At 49.0% G+C, this 16,051-nt stretch overlaps 2 protein-coding genes across 2 annotated transcripts; both read right to left on the bottom strand.

Annotated features, from left to right (window-relative positions):
- Nucleotides 1–1,669: 1,669 nt before the first annotated feature.
- LOC139319813 (C-type lectin 1-like) lies at nucleotides 1,670–7,209 on the bottom strand. Its single transcript, XM_070947850.1, has 6 exons — nucleotides 7,184–7,209; nucleotides 6,730–6,803; nucleotides 5,448–5,545; nucleotides 3,748–3,888; nucleotides 2,686–2,800; nucleotides 1,670–1,776 (listed from the first exon to the last, which is right to left on the bottom strand). The coding sequence occupies exons 2-6, from the start codon at nucleotides 6,785–6,787 to the stop codon at nucleotides 1,670–1,672; spliced, it is 519 nt and encodes a 172-aa protein (XP_070803951.1). The 5' UTR covers nucleotides 6,788–6,803; nucleotides 7,184–7,209.
- Nucleotides 7,210–11,095: 3,886 nt separating this feature from the next.
- Nucleotides 11,096–13,583, bottom strand: LOC139319803 (lithostathine-like). The gene is made up of 5 exons (XM_070947841.1): nucleotides 13,517–13,583; nucleotides 13,027–13,133; nucleotides 12,680–12,823; nucleotides 11,755–11,884; nucleotides 11,096–11,169 (listed from the first exon to the last, which is right to left on the bottom strand). The coding sequence occupies exons 1-5, from the start codon at nucleotides 13,581–13,583 to the stop codon at nucleotides 11,096–11,098; spliced, it is 522 nt and encodes a 173-aa protein (XP_070803942.1).
- Nucleotides 13,584–16,051: the final 2,468 nt, after the last annotated feature.

The following is a 16,051-nucleotide window of genomic DNA, read 5'->3' as shown; positions in this document are numbered from 1 at the left end:
CAGGTAAGTTCTCATTGTGCCCAGAGAGAGAAATAGCAACCTCTGCCTAGGATTGAACTCATAGCCTCCTGATTGTGAGGCCAGAGCTCCACCTCTAGGCCACCCCACCACTCAGCATCATCTCCATCTGTCTGCTGTGCTAAATAGTCAGCTTCTGGGCAAGGCTGCCTCCTTGCAAGTAACCAGGCTGACCCCTCTTTCAAGCCACTCCACCATCCCGCTCACCCCCAGGCCCTTTTGAGCAGGATGGTGCATTCATGCCCGGAGTGGAGGTTGCAAGCACCAATCAGCTTTGGAAGCAGGAAAGGGGGTTCTGAGGACCAACAGATTCTCAACCCTCCACTTAAAATGAGATGGACATGAGATGGGCTGAGTAGAGAGAGTCTCCGCCTTTAAATTCCTGGGAGTCCATCTCAGCGAAGACCTCACCTGGAAAAACAACACGATCCAGGTGGCCAGGAAAGCCCAACAGGCACTCCATTTCCTTATGGTCTTGCAAAAAAATAAAGTGGGACAACAACTGATGACCTCTTTTACCAGTCCACAATAGAAAGCATCCTCACTTATTGCATCACGGTATGGCATGCCGATCTGATAGCCGTGGATAGAAAAACATTACAGCCTGTGGTGACCACAGCACAAAACATGGTGGGCTCTCCCTCTGATACCACTAGATGAGACCGCTAGGGCTTGCTGCCTTAGAAGAGTGAGGAAAATCCTCAGGGACGACTCTCACCCTGGCCACCACTTCTTTACCCTCCTACCATCTGGAAGGACATATGGAGGCATAGGCAACAGGCTGAAGAACAGTTTTTATCCATGGGCAGTCAGACTCCTGAATGGAAAATAACTCTACAACATAGTATGATTGACTTAAGAGGTTGCAGAAAAAAATGCCTTTAGAAACTTCTGACGATCAGGCAAGTCAGCTGGGATCACCAGAGGCTTTTAAAGGCATTTTTTCCCCTACAACCGCTTCGGCCGAAGATGTTGCAGAAAAAAATGCTTTTAAAAGCCTCTGACAATCCCAGCTGAGCCGCGCTATCATCAGAGGCTTTTTTTTTACTTTTAAAAGCATTTTTTCAGCCGAAGAGGTTGTAGAAAAAATGCTTTTAAAAGTAAAAAAAAAAAAAAAAAGCTCCTGATGAGGTGGGCAGGGTAAGCGAATGGCGACTGGGCCAGGGACCGGTTCGGGGACGTGGCCAGCCAATGTTATTACCGGTTCTCTGAACAACTACAAATTTTTACTACCGGTTCTTGCAAACCGGTGCGAACCGGGAACAACCCACCACTGGTTTATCCAGTGCAATAGGACTGGGTGTTTGTTAGTAGGATTCACTGGGATAGGGATTTTTAGTTTTTTTTTTTGTCTTTTACTGTGAGTTGTATTGTGTTGGGGTGGGGGTGCACGAAGGGAGGCTCAGCCGATCTCATTGTACACACGTTGTACTCTGACAACAAAGGTTTGAATTTGAGAAGACTCGGGGGGTCCTGAGCTTTGGATCTCAACCATCTCTGGATATCCAAAATAATCGAGGCCAGTCATGCTAGAGAGAATTTATTTGACCTTCTTGAACATCAGGAGGAACAAACTCAGATCCAAGCTACAGAAAGCATCCATGAAGCGAAGAGGTGCAGAGCAGAGATTTCAACAGGAAGTAGGACTTCATTACTTCCCGTTTGGAGGATCCAAGACGTTCATCTCAGTCTTTGGCTGGAACTTGCAGACAAAATTGTGCCTGGACCCACAGTCTTGATCGTTCCACCCGACGTAACCTGGGCACCAAAAGAGAAATTTGGATCACCTTTTGCAGTGACTCCCGGAGAGTCCCAGAAGATCCTTTCAGGGGCTCCGTCCTCCCTCAGTTGAAGGAGGACCTGAAGATACCACGGGTGGAGAACTGATAAAACGGGCTGGGGGTTCAGCAGGGGGTCATGACCCAGATGACTTACCTAGCCACCAAGTTTCTTTTGTCTATTTTTAAAATTAATTTAATTTTTTTATTCATTTGTATCCCGACTTTATTAATTTTTACAAAGAACTCAATGTGATGAACATATCCAACGCACCTTCCTCCTCCTCCTCTTTTTGCCAGAACATCAACCCTGGAGGTGGGCTGGGCACAGGGAGAGGGCTGGCCTGAGGTCACCCAGTCATCTTGAGTGCCTGAGGTGGGACTAGAACTCACTGCCTCCTGGTTTCTAGCCTGGTGTCTTAGCCAGTAGATCAAACTACCTTTCAGCCTGTTCAGGCATGTGTTAATATTTCTCTTCTACACACACAAAATGTATAATTGAGATCCATCTCACTGCAATGGGGGGTGGGGTGGGGGGGGGGTAGAAGATTGATATATATCTGAGCAAGCAAATGAAGAAAATGCCAGACGTCCTGTGACCACAATGGCCTTTCAGAAGAAGGTTAAGATGGAGCTTCTTAGTTTAATTAGGAGCTGATGGTGCTGTGATAATTTTCATGTACAGCTCCACTTCCATTTTTAATGGTGTGTCCCATGGACGTTTTGTCTTCCCTTGTCTGTACAGGGTGTCGGACTGTGGCAACTCAGAGCTCTGAGAGGTCAACAAAAGCCATCGGTGGCCAAGGGGTCAGGGTTGCCGGAAGGGTCTTCATTGTGAGAAGCGCACCCTCCTTGACTTAACACAATGTGCACCATCACATTGACTTACGTGACCAGGCTGACAGCACAACACAATACTCCGTGTTTGCATGGTTGTTGGGCTCTCCTGGCATCCAGGATTTGTAGCTGAGCTTGGAGCCATCACTCCATTGCCAGGTGCGTTTCTGTAATGAAAGGGAAGCTGTGTTAGCCAACTGAGGAGGGGGCTCTGACTCTGCAGGGGCAGAGAGGGAAAAGCTGGCAGGTTCCAAAGGGCAGACTAGAAGACCTCCGAGGTCCCTTCCAACTCTTTTATCCTGGTATTATTCCAAATATTCTGGTGGCAGCCCTGGAAGATACTGACTGATCTCAGGAAGATAAATAAGATTGAAATCAATGCATCCTTGGATGGGAGACCACCAATAAACACCCCCCCCCAGGTCTATAGGTTACAGTTGGTAATGGAAAAGCACCATTCATTCATTCATTCATTCATTCATTCATTCATTCATTCATTCATTCATTCATTTTGATGAGAGGCAGGACCTACTCCTCTGTGGTTGTCAGAAATGAATATTTCTATTCACAAAGTCATCAGGAGCTGAGCTCAACTCCAGGGAAATTTCCCTTCTTTGTATATGATCCAGCATTTTTTCAAGAACTGAGAATGCAACAGAGCAGAAGACAAAAGGCTGCCGGTAACAGAAATGGGGAATTTTCTGCATAAAATAAAAAAGGGGGAAGGAAAGAACAGCCTTCCTAGGCCAGGCAAAAGAGTCCCTCAATTAATGGCCAACCAGAGTTTCAACCCAGTTTAGAGCCCATCCAAGGGGCCATAAAGAGGAAGGGGGCCTTGATGCTGAGATGGGGGGGGCAGGGCAGGATCCATCCCTTTAGGGTTGGGTGGGGGGCTTTAAAGACATCCGTCAGTTCTTCAACTGGGAAGGAAGGATTATAGTAAGGGGAGAGAGAGACCGGATGGGAGTCAGTAAAAGTTTTCTATTTTTATTTTCCAAGGCGAGAACATTCAGGAGAGAGATCTCTGCCTCCCGTTGGAGGATTCCTCAATAAAACCCATCAGAAAAACAGTCATAAAATAAATCCATGAAGATTAACATTGGAAAGGACTTACCTTCTGTGGATCGTTCAGTCCGATCCAGACACTGGACCGGGGGCTGGCCCCGTGGGAGGCCAGCCCGAACATGAAAGCGGCCTCTGGTTTGCTGTGGATGGAGGCGAGGTGGCAGTCTTTCTGTTGCTGCAGGCAGAATCTCTGGGGGGGGGGGGGGAGAGATGAGAGAGAAAGAAACCTGGTTAGCTGAGAAGCAGGTGTGCGTGTTTGTTTCTCTGAGAGAAGAGCAAGGATTTGATTGCATGGTACCTGGCCACCATCTTGATTTCGTTGACACCCACAGTTGGAACATGGTTTTTGAACCATTCCTGATTCAGCTTCATGAGTTTCTGACCCCCACCCCCACCCCACAACACCACCCCCACTTTAGCAAGGCCCTTAGACTGAGCCCAGGACCAGCCTTTTGGGTAGTGGGCTCTACAGACCCCACCTGCTTCCTGTCTGCGGAGCCCCCTCAGGCTCAACAAAGGTGTTTGGCCACCTCCAAAATTTTGCAGAGTTTCCAAGAGAAGAAGAAGAAGAAAAACTTTGCAAAATTTTGGAGGTGGCCAAACGCCTGCCAGCTTTAAGCATTTGGGGAGATGTCCAAGCTAGCTACTTTTTAATGCATCCTACAATTCATGCACGTTCAGGCGTCTACCAGCTGTTTAGAATAACAGTATCACAGAGTTGGAAGGGGCCTGGGAGATCTTCTAGTCCAACCCCCTGCTCAAGAAGGAGAGGAGACCCTATACCATTTCAGACAAATGGTTCTCCAATCTCTACTTAAGAGATGGAAGCTACTTAGGGATGGAGCCCCCACAAGTTATGGACGGAAGCCGTCGCCCTGATTGTGTTCTCTTTCATTTTAGGTTGCTTCTCTTCTTGATTTGTTTCCATCCATTGTTCAAATATCAGGGAGCATTTTAAAACTTAGGTTTAGCGCTCATCTAAAATGCTGCTATTGCACTACTCATTTAGAGTAGCCAAAGAATTGGGTGATGGGTTTAAGGGAGAGGTTGCACAATGTTATCCCCCTACCCCCACCCCCCACAAAGCCTCTCACCTGTCAATCTTGAAATAAGTTTTGACAATTGTCTAATCCTTTCATCTGACTTCTGTCAAAACTTGCTTCCTCCTCCCTCAACCGTCAACCAAACTGAGAGCCAACTAAGAGCCAGGAGGCTGTGAGTTCTAGTGGGCAAAACAGGAGGATGGACTCTCTATTATGCGTGTTGGTCATCTTGAGTTATTTGTAAAAAAAAAAATAATAAGGGTGGGATAAAAATAAATTTAAAAAGAAAACCCAAAATAAGGAGGGGCATTGGTGGAGATGGATGGCAGGAGGGAACAAACCAGGAAAGTTGCAAATCCCTGCCCTTAATCGGCCCCATAGTCTACCCATAAGGCTGCTGCCACCTACCCATCTTGTGCCCAGAGGCATGGGAGGAATTGGCAGCCAGGGGCAGCCAACGTGATCCTGGCACCATTTCCTGCTGGCTCAAAGAGTGGAGAAGGGAAGCTCAAACGGGCTCAGAGGAAGAAGAGTCCATAGAATATCTGCATTTCAGGCTACCCCAAAATTTGCTACGCATGCAGGCATCCAGCCTTGTCTCCCTCCACCAGCCCAGCCAGAGGGGTCTCTGGGGGTCTTCCAGGCTCTGCTTGGACTTCTCCTCTACCTGGGCTAAGAAATTCACAGGCACACAAGCACTACTAACCTCTGCATCATTCCAGGTCACGGATCTATTGAAGACCTTGTAGCAAAACTCGTTATAGGAGGTCCAATCAGACGGGCAGTGGTGATCAGCTCCAGCTCCTGTGCGGGAGGAGAGAAAGCCCAATGAGAAGATGGCCAGGAGAAGAGGAGGACGTGGAGACAGCTGGGTCTGCAGAACATGCTTGACCTGCTGAGTTGCAAACATCTTTGATGATAATAAATATCAACTGACTTGAAGCTGCATTTGCAGATTGTCCAAACCTTGGTTAGCGCTAATCCTGGTTCATTCCCTGGAACCTCCATATCTTTTGTGACTCTCTCCACTTGGGTTGCTTTCTCAATCAATGGACGGTGCAAAGTCAGAAAGGAACCTCCAAGAGTCAGATGAACCTTTGCAGGCCTCAAGTCCCAACTGACCCAAATTGATCTAGTGGTTAGAGCACCTGGCTAGAAAGTGGGAGACCAGGAGTTCTAGTCCTGTCTTAGGCATGAAAGCCAGGTGGGTGGTTTTGGGCCATTCCCCCCCCCCCTCTCTCTCTGTGCCCAACCCACCTCACAGAGTTGTTGCCTGTGTGGAAAACAGGAGGAGGAAGGTATGTTGGATACCTTCACCGCCTTGAGTTCTTTGCAAAAAATAATAAAGGTGGAATACAAATAAATAAGTAAAAAGTATGAAGCTTCCCAAGCCAGTCGGACGTAGCAAGAATCATCCCCACTTTGGTTGCAACCTATCCAGACTACTGCAATGTACTTTTTGTGGGGCTGCCCTTGAAAGCCTCCTGAAATTACAATTCCTGCGGAAGACAGCAGCCAGGCTAAAGGCTGGTGCAAAGCAGGGGGATCAGGTGGGGCTGCCCTAAAGGAACTCCACTGGCTTCCTGGGTGCCCCCAAACGGCTCAAGCCCGAAACCCCGGAGTGGCTGATTATTTGTGGACTACCCCCCAACTGCTACCCACTGCCCAGGAGAGGCCCTTCTGAAGCCGTCCCTGGCAGATGCTCGGTCTCTGGGAATGGGCCTCCTCTTGTGTGGGCCCCATAGAGAGCAAATCCTAGCATTCTACGTGTAATGATCAAGACCCCTTGGATTTTTGCCAAGGGTTTAACTTATAATTCATTCTCCATTTCAATCCTGTTCATTTTGCTTTGGTTCTGTATCGTTGCAGAGTCCTGGGTCTTGGGGCAAAGAGAGAAGGATGCTGGGGGGGGGGGGTCAAATCAGGAAGGGGTTTGAGGTGCAAGATTGTTGGTCTCTCGGGACCCCAGAGACCCTGATGGAACTCACCACTGAAGGAGAGGGCCACGACCAGCAAGCTGAAGCTCATAAAGATGAATCGCCCCATGGTCTCCTTTCCTTTCCTGCAGAGAAGAGGGGAGAAGGGGAAAGGAGAGTGAGGCCCAGGGGAAAGCTCCCTCAGGAAGGAGACCTCACATCCAACCGAGGACCAAGCTGGGAATCCCAATTTTTTGTTTGCCCAGCTGGACATAATTTCTCCCTCCTTGGTCATCCAGCAGCCTGGGTGGGTCACAGTGGATCCTGCATTGCTCCATAAAGGACTTTCCCCTGGAAAGTCTCTCCCGTCCATCTCTTTCTCTTCCCCAGAGATCCCCCTAGAGACCCCTTGCTCCCTGCCTCCTGCAGATCCCCTGCTGGAACCTGGACACCAGGTGCAGCCCCCTGCAAGAGGTCCCTTCAGATGGAGAAAGAGACGCAGAGCAATCTGGTGAGGGGATCTCACCTTTCAGGTCCCCACAGGTGGGAGAGCCGCACTCACCTGTCCTTTTGCCTCCACAGGTAGCAATTCTGCTCAGTGGCAACTCCAGGCTTCCCTCCTGCAAAGGGAAGGGAGGCCTTTATAGGCAAGGAAAGGCAGGGGTGGGGGTGGATTTCTTGGGGAGGGGGAGCGGAGGGAGAAGGAAATTGCTTCAGGAGGGAATTTTTGATTTAACCACAAGGAAGTAGCACAAAAGAACTTTTATCTGACAGGATTTACCTTCTGCCAGGATAGATCTCACACAGAAATCCGGCAATTTGTAATAGTCCCTGAGGCCATCCAGTCCAGCCCCTGCCCAGCACCTGAGACACATGGCTACACACACAAACACACACACACACGGGGATCTGGGTCTTGGGGCTGCTGTTGTCAGGTTCATTTTCTCTTTTTGTGAGCGAGATTTCTCTAACTTTCCTTCAGGACCTGCAGGGATGAACAGCTCCCAGCATCCTCTGGGGGGGGGGCTTCGCTCTGTTCCCACAATAGGCCAAGAACTCAACCCGGGTTAAGAAAAGGGAACGGCTGCTTCATTCACACAATCTGCTGAATGAGTGGCTGGGTTTTCAAGGAACGCCGAGGCACACAACTGTTTTCACTGAGTCCCCCCTGCAAACTCCCTACAACACACTTTAACACAGAAACATAGAAAACTGACAGCCAAAAAAGACCTCGTGGTCCATCACAATTTATGTTATTTGATTCTATTTCTCAATTTTTTTCAGATGATGGACATGTCTTTATCCCAGCCATGTCCAAACTCAGTTTCTGAGGATTGGGCCCTCTGTGGTTGCAACTTTCGACTGCTCTTTCTGTGAAGTCCGACTTTCTAACATGGCTTCCCAACATCCCTCCTGTCCCTTTGACTTTATGTCCGTTGACCTCCATGTTCTTCTGTTTTGCTGAACCCAAGGACTTTCCCACATCAGCCCTTTAATTTGGGACAGAATTGGACCGCCTTTCTGGATTTGTACAGCCGCCACTAAATGAAACCATCCATCCTGGCTTCCTCTGCATGACACCCGAAGCCACAGAAGAACAAGCCAAGCATTGTGGGTTGTGTTAAAAAGAGGTAGGGATGTTTCTCACAGCTGATCAACCCGTTGTCTGAATCTAGCAGGGGTTTTGCTGGTGTGAGAGGCTCAGCACGGTCACTTCTCGGGTTTTAAACTCCTTTCGTAGGGAGCAGCTCATCTTATTCATTTATTTCTTCCATTTTTAAAATGTTCAACGCCGGTCCCTGGAGCCTCCCAAAGAGAGAGCGCCACAAAGCATCGACAGAAAGGGCCACAAGCCCAGAGTTTCCTCCTTCCCTTTGGAAAGGAAACCAGGAAGGAGAAGGAGAAGAGAGGGGAGAAGGAAGCAAATTCTTTAAACAATGCGAGGCTGATTTGGTATGGTCATCAAACGCCTTTCCCTCAAAACTTTGCTCAATCCATATTGCAAAATGTTTTACATAAAGCCCCATTATCTTTATGCACACACACATTTGCAGTCCTGTACCTGTCAACATGAGAACCTTCATGTCGTTTCTGCTTTGCTCTCTCGCAGCCTCCAAGTGACGGAACAGACCAAGACATGGACCACTGAAGCCGAAGGACCCTGAAGCTGAGGCAGATACCCTTGGCCTGGCCACTGTCTTCTGCCTTCAGAGGCCCTGAGTCAGGAGCTCTTAGCCAACTTCCACTCAGGCTCCAAGGAAGCAACACTCACGTCTCTCTCCCTCCCTCCTTCCCCCCCCCCAAATACTCTCTGGTACAGAGAAAGTCTTAGCCCCACTTGGAAGGCCCCCAGGGGAAGAACTGGGGAGTCACAATGTTCAGATCTCCATTTGGACACGTAGGTTTGCTTCCTTCTCCAAAAATGCTCCCATGGTCTGCTGAGGGTCCCCAACTTCCCAGGTCTCAGGGCTACGGACAGAGATCGGACCATCTTTCTATCTTGCCTTTGCTCCTGACGGAAGAGAACCTCCGCAGCCCAGGGTTGAACTGGGGGTGGGGGGGGACGCGGTGTTCCTGGTGATTTCTGAGTTTGGGTTTTTTTTCTTGTAGAGGTTTTAGGACCCAATGAGGGAACATCAGCAGTGCTGGAAGGCAGTGGGGTTTCTGGAGCGGAGAAGGAGCAGAAGGGGACAAGAGAGGAGGAGGAGGAGAGGAGGAGGGGAGGAGGAAGAGGAAACCGAGAAAGAGAGAGAGGAGGATAAGGAAGAATGGAGGGGAGGGAGGGAGGGAGGGAAGGAAGGAAAAGGAAGGAAGGAGGAGGAGGAGGAGGAAGAGGAGACAAAGAAAGAGAGGAGGAAGAGGAGGAGGAGGGGAGAAGGAGGAAACAGAGAAAGAGAGAGGAGGAGAAGGAAGGGATGGAGGAGGGAGGGAGGGAGGGAAGGAAGGAAGGAAGGAAGGAAGGAAGGAAGGAAGGAAGGAAGGAAAAAGAGGAGGAGGAGGAGACAGAAAGAGAGGAGGAAGAGGAGGAGGGGGGAGGAGGAGGAAACAGAAAGGGAGAGGAGGAGAAGGAAGGAAGGAAGATGAGAAAGTGAAAATGAGAGGATGGGAGGGAGGGAGGGAGGGAGGGAGGGAGGGAGGGAGGGAAGGAAGGGGGTTTGAATAGTCATCAAATCCCAACATTAGGAGGTCATTCACAACCATTTTAGGATTATCCATAAGCAGCAAACATCCTATTTTTCCCGTCTAAGATTGTGATGGGGAGAGGGATCTGAAGGGCAACTCCCCATTTCAGATCTTCTTCTGCCCATACTTGGTCCTCCACATCCAACCTGACTGAAGAGAGGAGGAGGAGGAGAACTGGGGGTCTTTGGGGCTCTCTGATCTCGGTGACTTTGGCTTGTCCACATTTTCATGACAGCCAAGTTGGGAGAAGAACCCACAGGATTCTGTCCACTCTAATGGGCAAATTGAGAGAAAATTGTTGAGCTTCCTCTATTTCTGCCTCCCCCTTCCGGTTCCTCGTGGTAGTTTGGAGCATGTCTGAACCCAGATATTTGCTCCACTGTGCACCCACAGAGTCCATGGACGGACAGATAGATTTGACTGATTGATTCAGGAATCAAAGGTTATGGCTGGTGATATTTCCGTGTCCTTTCGTTTTCTTTTAAGGAAATAAACTGTTACTATTCCCAGCTAAGCCTTTAATGACCGTCAAGCCACAAAGCATGGCAGGTAACTCCCCCCCTCCCCAATCAGTTTTCGAGGTGACAGTCAAATTGCCACCCAGGTAGACACAGGAATCAGTTGGATTTCGCAGAAGAGTTGCTTCATCCAAGCCGATTCAATCTCCCCGATAGAGCAGGTATTTCGACTCCCCCCAAAATCCCAGGACCATCCTTATGCCTTTGGGCTGATGGCTTCAAAGTGCTTTGCAAACCAAGGTCTGGGGGTCACACTGACTCCCCCCCCCCCCCCCGAGAAGGGTGTGTAGCTGTGTTCGCATCTATTCTCTTGGCAGCCAAATAAGGGCCAAAGAAATCTCCCCTGGCCAAAAGAGGAAGGACCTTTCCCATTCTAGTTGAGTAAACCCAAGACGCAGTTTGCTATTCATCTATTGATTTATTTGTTCAATTTACATGCAGCCAAGCGTCCCAGGTGACTCTGGGCAACTTTCAGTAGAAGGGAAACACGGGTGCAACAAACATCTTAAACGCATTGAGGTTAGCAACCATCAACAATTAGCAAGAACCTCAGGAGGGTGAGGAACTTTGCACCAGGGCACACCCGGAAGTGAGGTTGGTGGTCCGATTGGGAGGAAGACAGACAAGGAGGGTCAGGAGGTTGATCTCCCGTGGAATCGGGGTGTTGCGGACGCCGCCGTAGATGCTCCCCAATGAGGAAGAGGCCGTCTGCTTGTCTCCTCCATGGCTGGTTGGGCCTAGAGGGTAGCTTTGTACTTGCAGATGGAGGGCAGGACACTGTGACAGGTGTGCTGTGTCCACCTGGTCGTGCCTGGAAGGGAGAAGGACCAGAAAGGCTGTTAGACTCGGGATGAAGAAAGTCATCATTTTAGTTGATTGAAGGGTGCCATTTAGGGAGGGAGGGAGGGGGAGGAAGAAAAGAAGGGAAGAAGAGAAGGAATGAGGGAGGGAAGGGGAAGAAGAAAAGGAGAGGGGAGGAGGGGAGGGGAGGGGAGGAAAGAAGGGGAAGGGAGGGAGGGATGGGAGGGGGAGGGAGGGAGGGAGAAAGCAAGGGAGGGTGGGAAGAGGAGAAAGGGAGGGGGAGGGAGGAAAGGAGGGAGGGTAGGAGGAAGGAAGAGGAGGAGGAGGGAAGGCAGGGAGGGAGGGAAGGAAGGAAGGAGGGCAGAAGAAACGGAGGAAGGGAGGGAGGGAGGGAGGGAAGAAGAGGAGGGAAAGAAGGAAAGGGCAGAAAAATGGAGGGAGCTTGGAGGGAAGGAAGGAAGGGGGGAAGGGGAGGAAGAAAAGAGGAGAGGGGAGGAGGAAGGAAGGAGAAAGGAAGGGAAGGAAGGAGGGAAGGAGACTTCCAAGGGGGTCCCCCTCCCTCCACCCCTTTTTCTGTAGAGGGACTGAGACGCACTTCCTGGACTGTGGATGTTGGCGACGGAGATGCACTGAGAGCTGGAAGCGGTGCTGCTGGGGGCTCTGTTGTCCCAGAGGGAATCTCCTGGGGTGTAGCTGGTTGCGTCACTCCATTGCCAGTTGAGTTTCTATTGAGGCAGAAATGGGACATTCACTGAGTCAAGCATTTGTTTTATTTTATTTTATTCTATTTTATTTTTATTTCCCCAGCCTCGTGCCCTCCAGATGTCTGGCATCATCCACTGTCCATAGGTTTGTTTGGTGGCCGGTGAGGAAATAGGTTTTGAGAATCAAAGGCAATTTGTTAAGGAAACATTGTGTAGGCTTCGTTTTCTCCTCTCCACAATGTCTCACACACATTGAGGTCACTTCACGCAATAAAGTGGCAGAAGACAACCTCTCCAGGGAAAACTGAGCCTCCAGAAGTTGTGGGGGCTCCATCCTCCCTGGAGGTTTCTAAGAAGCAACTGGACAACCATTTGTGCTCTAGGGTCTCCTGCTTGAGCAGAGGGTTCCAGCTCTGTTCTTCTATTATCTTTGGCGAAATGGGTGGCTTAAAAATTGATGAACAAATAACTCAATGAAAAATGGAATCTGACTGTGGAGAGGTCTCTTCTTCCCACCTGGAGATCTTAAGGGCTCCAAGAAGGATCTCTTAACTAGATTGTGGACTCATCTTCTCGTTCCCATCAAGGAACGTCCTTCTCCCCAGTCAGTGCCGTCCCCAGATATTGGCCTTGGGGACTGCCCAGAACTCCCCACTGGCCCAGAGCTGATCCCAAAGCCCTAAAACCCTCCGTGGTCTTCCATGGAGGATTGGGGAGAGGAAAGAGGAACGCCAAGGCCGTGGCTGGAGTGGCTGGTGGTCTGTGAGATGAAGCCACCTCAGAGGGATCCCAGACCACCCACAAAGACATGCCTACATTGCTCTCTTGCACAGCGTGCATCCCAATCCAGGCATTTGTGGCAGTGCTGGTGCGTCTGATGTGGGAGGAGACAATTCTTTCCTCAGCAGCAGTCCGAAAAGTGGCCAGGTGACCTCCACTCCTCAGGTGTTGGCACTCAATCTGCAGACACAAAGAGAAAGAATTGCAGAATAAGAAAGTAACCGAATTCCAGAGTAACAGAATAAGAGAATAGCAGAATGATAGAACAGTGGGTGGTTGGGGAGCCTAAGGATCCTTGCAAGATTCTGCCATGAGAGCCAATCTCAGTTAAGGGATTCTGGTCTCCCTGACGGGGCTGACAAAACTTTGCCTATCACACTGACCTCTGCGTCGTCCCAGCTGAGGAGCCTATAAATTGGGTGATAGCATTGCAGTCGATAATAAACGGCCTGATTGGGACACTTGGCTCGAGCCTGGATTTTGGGTGATCCTGAAGGAGACATAAGAACCATCGTTAGAACAACTGCTTTGGAGGGGGTCTCGTCTTCCAGCCCTCCAGATGAAATGGAGTCCAGGCCCATTCCAACAACATCACCTTTCAAGAGAGTCAGGAAGACGTTTTTCCAGCTGTCAAAGCTGCATGCATCTCCCCTGGTGCCCAAGCTAAAGGAGGGAGGGTACGTGAAGCTTTGCCCCCAAATGGCATCGGCTGGGCCTCCTTCAGAGGGCACGGAGGGGGCAACCATGCTCTGCAGAAAGAGGGCAGGTAGACAGGGCTCCATCTCCCAGCTTCCTTCCAACTGTCCCCCAACTCCTGATATTGGCCCCCTGTGTTGTCCACTGGGCTGGCTTAATGGTGGGACTGGCACTCACCTTCCACCAAGGAGGTCCCAATCAAGCAGGCCAAGAGGCAGAATCCCCAGAAGGCTTGGCGTCCCATCCTCTTGCTCTCTTAAAACAGACAAACACAAGCACAATAAGTGAGATGGTCCCAGAAGATCTCCATGGTCCCACCAGCAGAAGGCCAAACAGAAGGTGGAAGAGAGACGGACCCCCTCAGTTGGGGCTGGATGTGGAGAACCAAGGATGGGCAGGAGAAGATCTGAGTTGCCCTTCAGCCCCTCCCTCTCCCCACCACAACCTTAGAGAAAAGCTCCATGTTTGGTGGTTGTGGATGATCCTAAAATGGTTGTGAGTGACTTCCTAATGTTGGGATTTAATGACTGTAGCAACACTATTCCTTCCTTCCCTCCCTCCTTTGTTTTTGCCTTCTCCTTCTTCTCTTTCCATCCTCTATCCTTCTCCTTCCTTCCATCCATCCTTTCTCTCTCCTTTGCTTTTGCCTTCTCCTTCCTTCCTCTCTGCTTCTCCTCTCTCCCTCCCTCCCTCCCTCCCTTTTCCTCTTTCCTCCATCTCCTTCTCTTCCTGCTTCTCCTTCCATCTTCCCTTCAACTCCAAGAAAGGCAGAAGACCCAATCGCAAGATGATGGAGAGGCAGGAAAGGATGCCCACCTCCTCACCTCTGCTGCCTCCTGCTAGATGACCGACTGTGTTCTCTCTTCTCTCAAGAGTGTCCGATCTGCCAGGCCCCTGAGCTATTTATAGGCAGTGGGGCAGCAATTCTGCAGATCCAAGCAAGTAATCTCACCCAGGGCAAACAGCAATTTGAGACTTTGTCCCAGTCACTTGAGGAAAGCATTCAGGAAATAATTCTCGGGGAAAACGAGAGAAATCCCATTCTGGCTGGGATTTGGAAAAAGCTGACAGATTGGTGATAAGGCCAACCTTGAACTTTTGATCATAATCATAATCATAAGTTTATTTGTCAAGCATATATAACAGGTAAAAGTCTAAACATAATTTGAATACATGAAAAGAGTCAGAAAAAAGAAAACATTAGGACAGGGACGGTAGGCACGCTGATGCACTTATGCACGCCCCTTACAGACCTCTGAGGAATGGGGTGAGGTCCACAGTAGGCAGTCTAAGATTAAAGTTTTGGGGGTTTGGGGAAGAAACCACAGAGTCAGGAAGTGCATTCCAGGCGTTGGCCACTCTGTTGCTGAAGTTGTATTTTCTGCAGTCTAGTTTGGATTGGTTTACCATGAGTTTGTATCTATTGTGTGCTCTTGTATTGTTTTAGTTGAAGCTGAAGGAGTCATTGGCTGGTAGGACATTGCAGCAGATGATTTTATGTACTATGCTTAGGTCAGATTGAAGTCAGCGAAGTTCTAAGTTGTCTAAGCCCAAAATTTGGAGTCTGGTGGCATAAGGTATTTTATTGCAGGTAGAGGAATGGACGACTATTCTCGTAAAATATCTCTGGACTCTTCTCAATTGTATTTATGTCCGATATGCAGTGCAGGTTCCAGACAGATGAGCTGTATTCAAGAATTGGTCTAGCAAATGTTTTGTATGCTCCAGTTAGTAGTACAACATTACCAGAGAAGAAGCTATGCAAGATTAGGTTAACAACTCTTAAAGTCTTTTTGGCAATGTTGTTACAGTGGGCTCGGGCACTTAGATATTTAGAAGTGAGTACTCCAAGGTCCTTGACAGAGTGAGGGTCATCTACAAGGTCATGTCCATCTAGTTTGCATTTTATGTTTTGATTTTTTTTTTTTTGCCAATGTGCAAGACAGAGGATTTGTTGGTTGAGATTTAAAGTTGTCACTTGTCAGACCAATCTGTTCCATTTTCTTTACACTTTTCCTTCAGCAACCCTTTTGAGACAAGCTCTCTTTTGGGGATAACACATTTTTATGGCTGGGTGAGAAATATTCTCTTCCATGTCTCCATATCTGTTCCCTTGTCCAGGGGGAAAGAACCAGGGGTGCTATTCAGCAGGTTCTGGGAAAACAATTCACATGACAGGTTCTAGAAAACCGGTAGTGGAAATTTTGAGTAGTTTGGAGAACCGGCAAATACCACCTCTGGCTGGTCCCAGAGTGGGGAGGGAATGGGGATTTTGCAACATCCTTCCCCCAGGAGTGGGGATGGAATGGGGATTTTGCAGTATCCTTCCCCTGCCACGCCCACCAAGCCACACAATGCCCACCAAGCCACGCCCACAGAACCGGTAGTAAAAAAAAAATGGATTTCACCACTGGAAAGAACCTATTTTTTACTCTCAGTTTTGATAAACCTGGCTTTAAAAAAATAATCTACAGGGACTTATCTAGGCAGTCTCCCAGAAATAATAGGGTTGGGCAGGAAGAAGACAAAATTACTGCCTAGGATCTTGTCCAAAACGTAACCCATTAATGAATTGGAGGCAACGAATGCAATAAAATTACTTTCATAATCCAGAAAAATTGACAAATACACACACACACAAACTGACATACACACATGTAACCCTCGACTTAACAACAGTTCGTTTAGTGACCGTTCAAAGTTGCAGCCAAA

The sequence above is a fragment of the Pituophis catenifer genome, unplaced genomic scaffold (genome assembly GCF_029215685.1).
Source record: "Pituophis catenifer annectens isolate HBS135680 unplaced genomic scaffold, rPitCat1.0.hap2 SCAF_7, whole genome shotgun sequence".
Classification (NCBI taxonomy): Eukaryota; Metazoa; Chordata; class Lepidosauria; order Squamata; family Colubridae; genus Pituophis; species Pituophis catenifer.
This window is presented reverse-complemented; position numbering and strand designations above follow the sequence as displayed.

Bases quoted from the DNA above. Each gene is read 5' to 3' on its own strand.
- LOC139319813 (XM_070947850.1), bottom strand. From the start codon at position 6,787: ATGGGGCGATTCATCTTTATGAGCTTCAGCTTGCTGGTCGTGGCCCTC. The intron at 3,889-5,447 runs GTTAGTAGTGCT...CCCCCCCCCCAG, and splicing joins TGACCTGGAATGATGCAGAG to AGATTCTGCCTGCAGCAACA. The intron at 2,801-3,747 runs GTAAGTCCTTTC...CTTTCATTACAG, and splicing joins GACTGAACGATCCACAGAAG to AAACGCACCTGGCAATGGAG.
- LOC139319803 (XM_070947841.1), bottom strand. From the start codon at position 13,583: ATGGGACGCCAAGCCTTCTGGGGATTCTGCCTCTTGGCCTGCTTGATT. The intron at 13,134-13,516 runs GTGAGTGCCAGT...TGTCTCCTTCAG, and splicing joins TGGGACCTCCTTGGTGGAAG to GATCACCCAAAATCCAGGCT. The intron at 11,170-11,754 runs GTGCGTCTCAGT...TCTCCCTTCCAG, and splicing joins CAACATCCACAGTCCAGGAA to GCACGACCAGGTGGACACAG.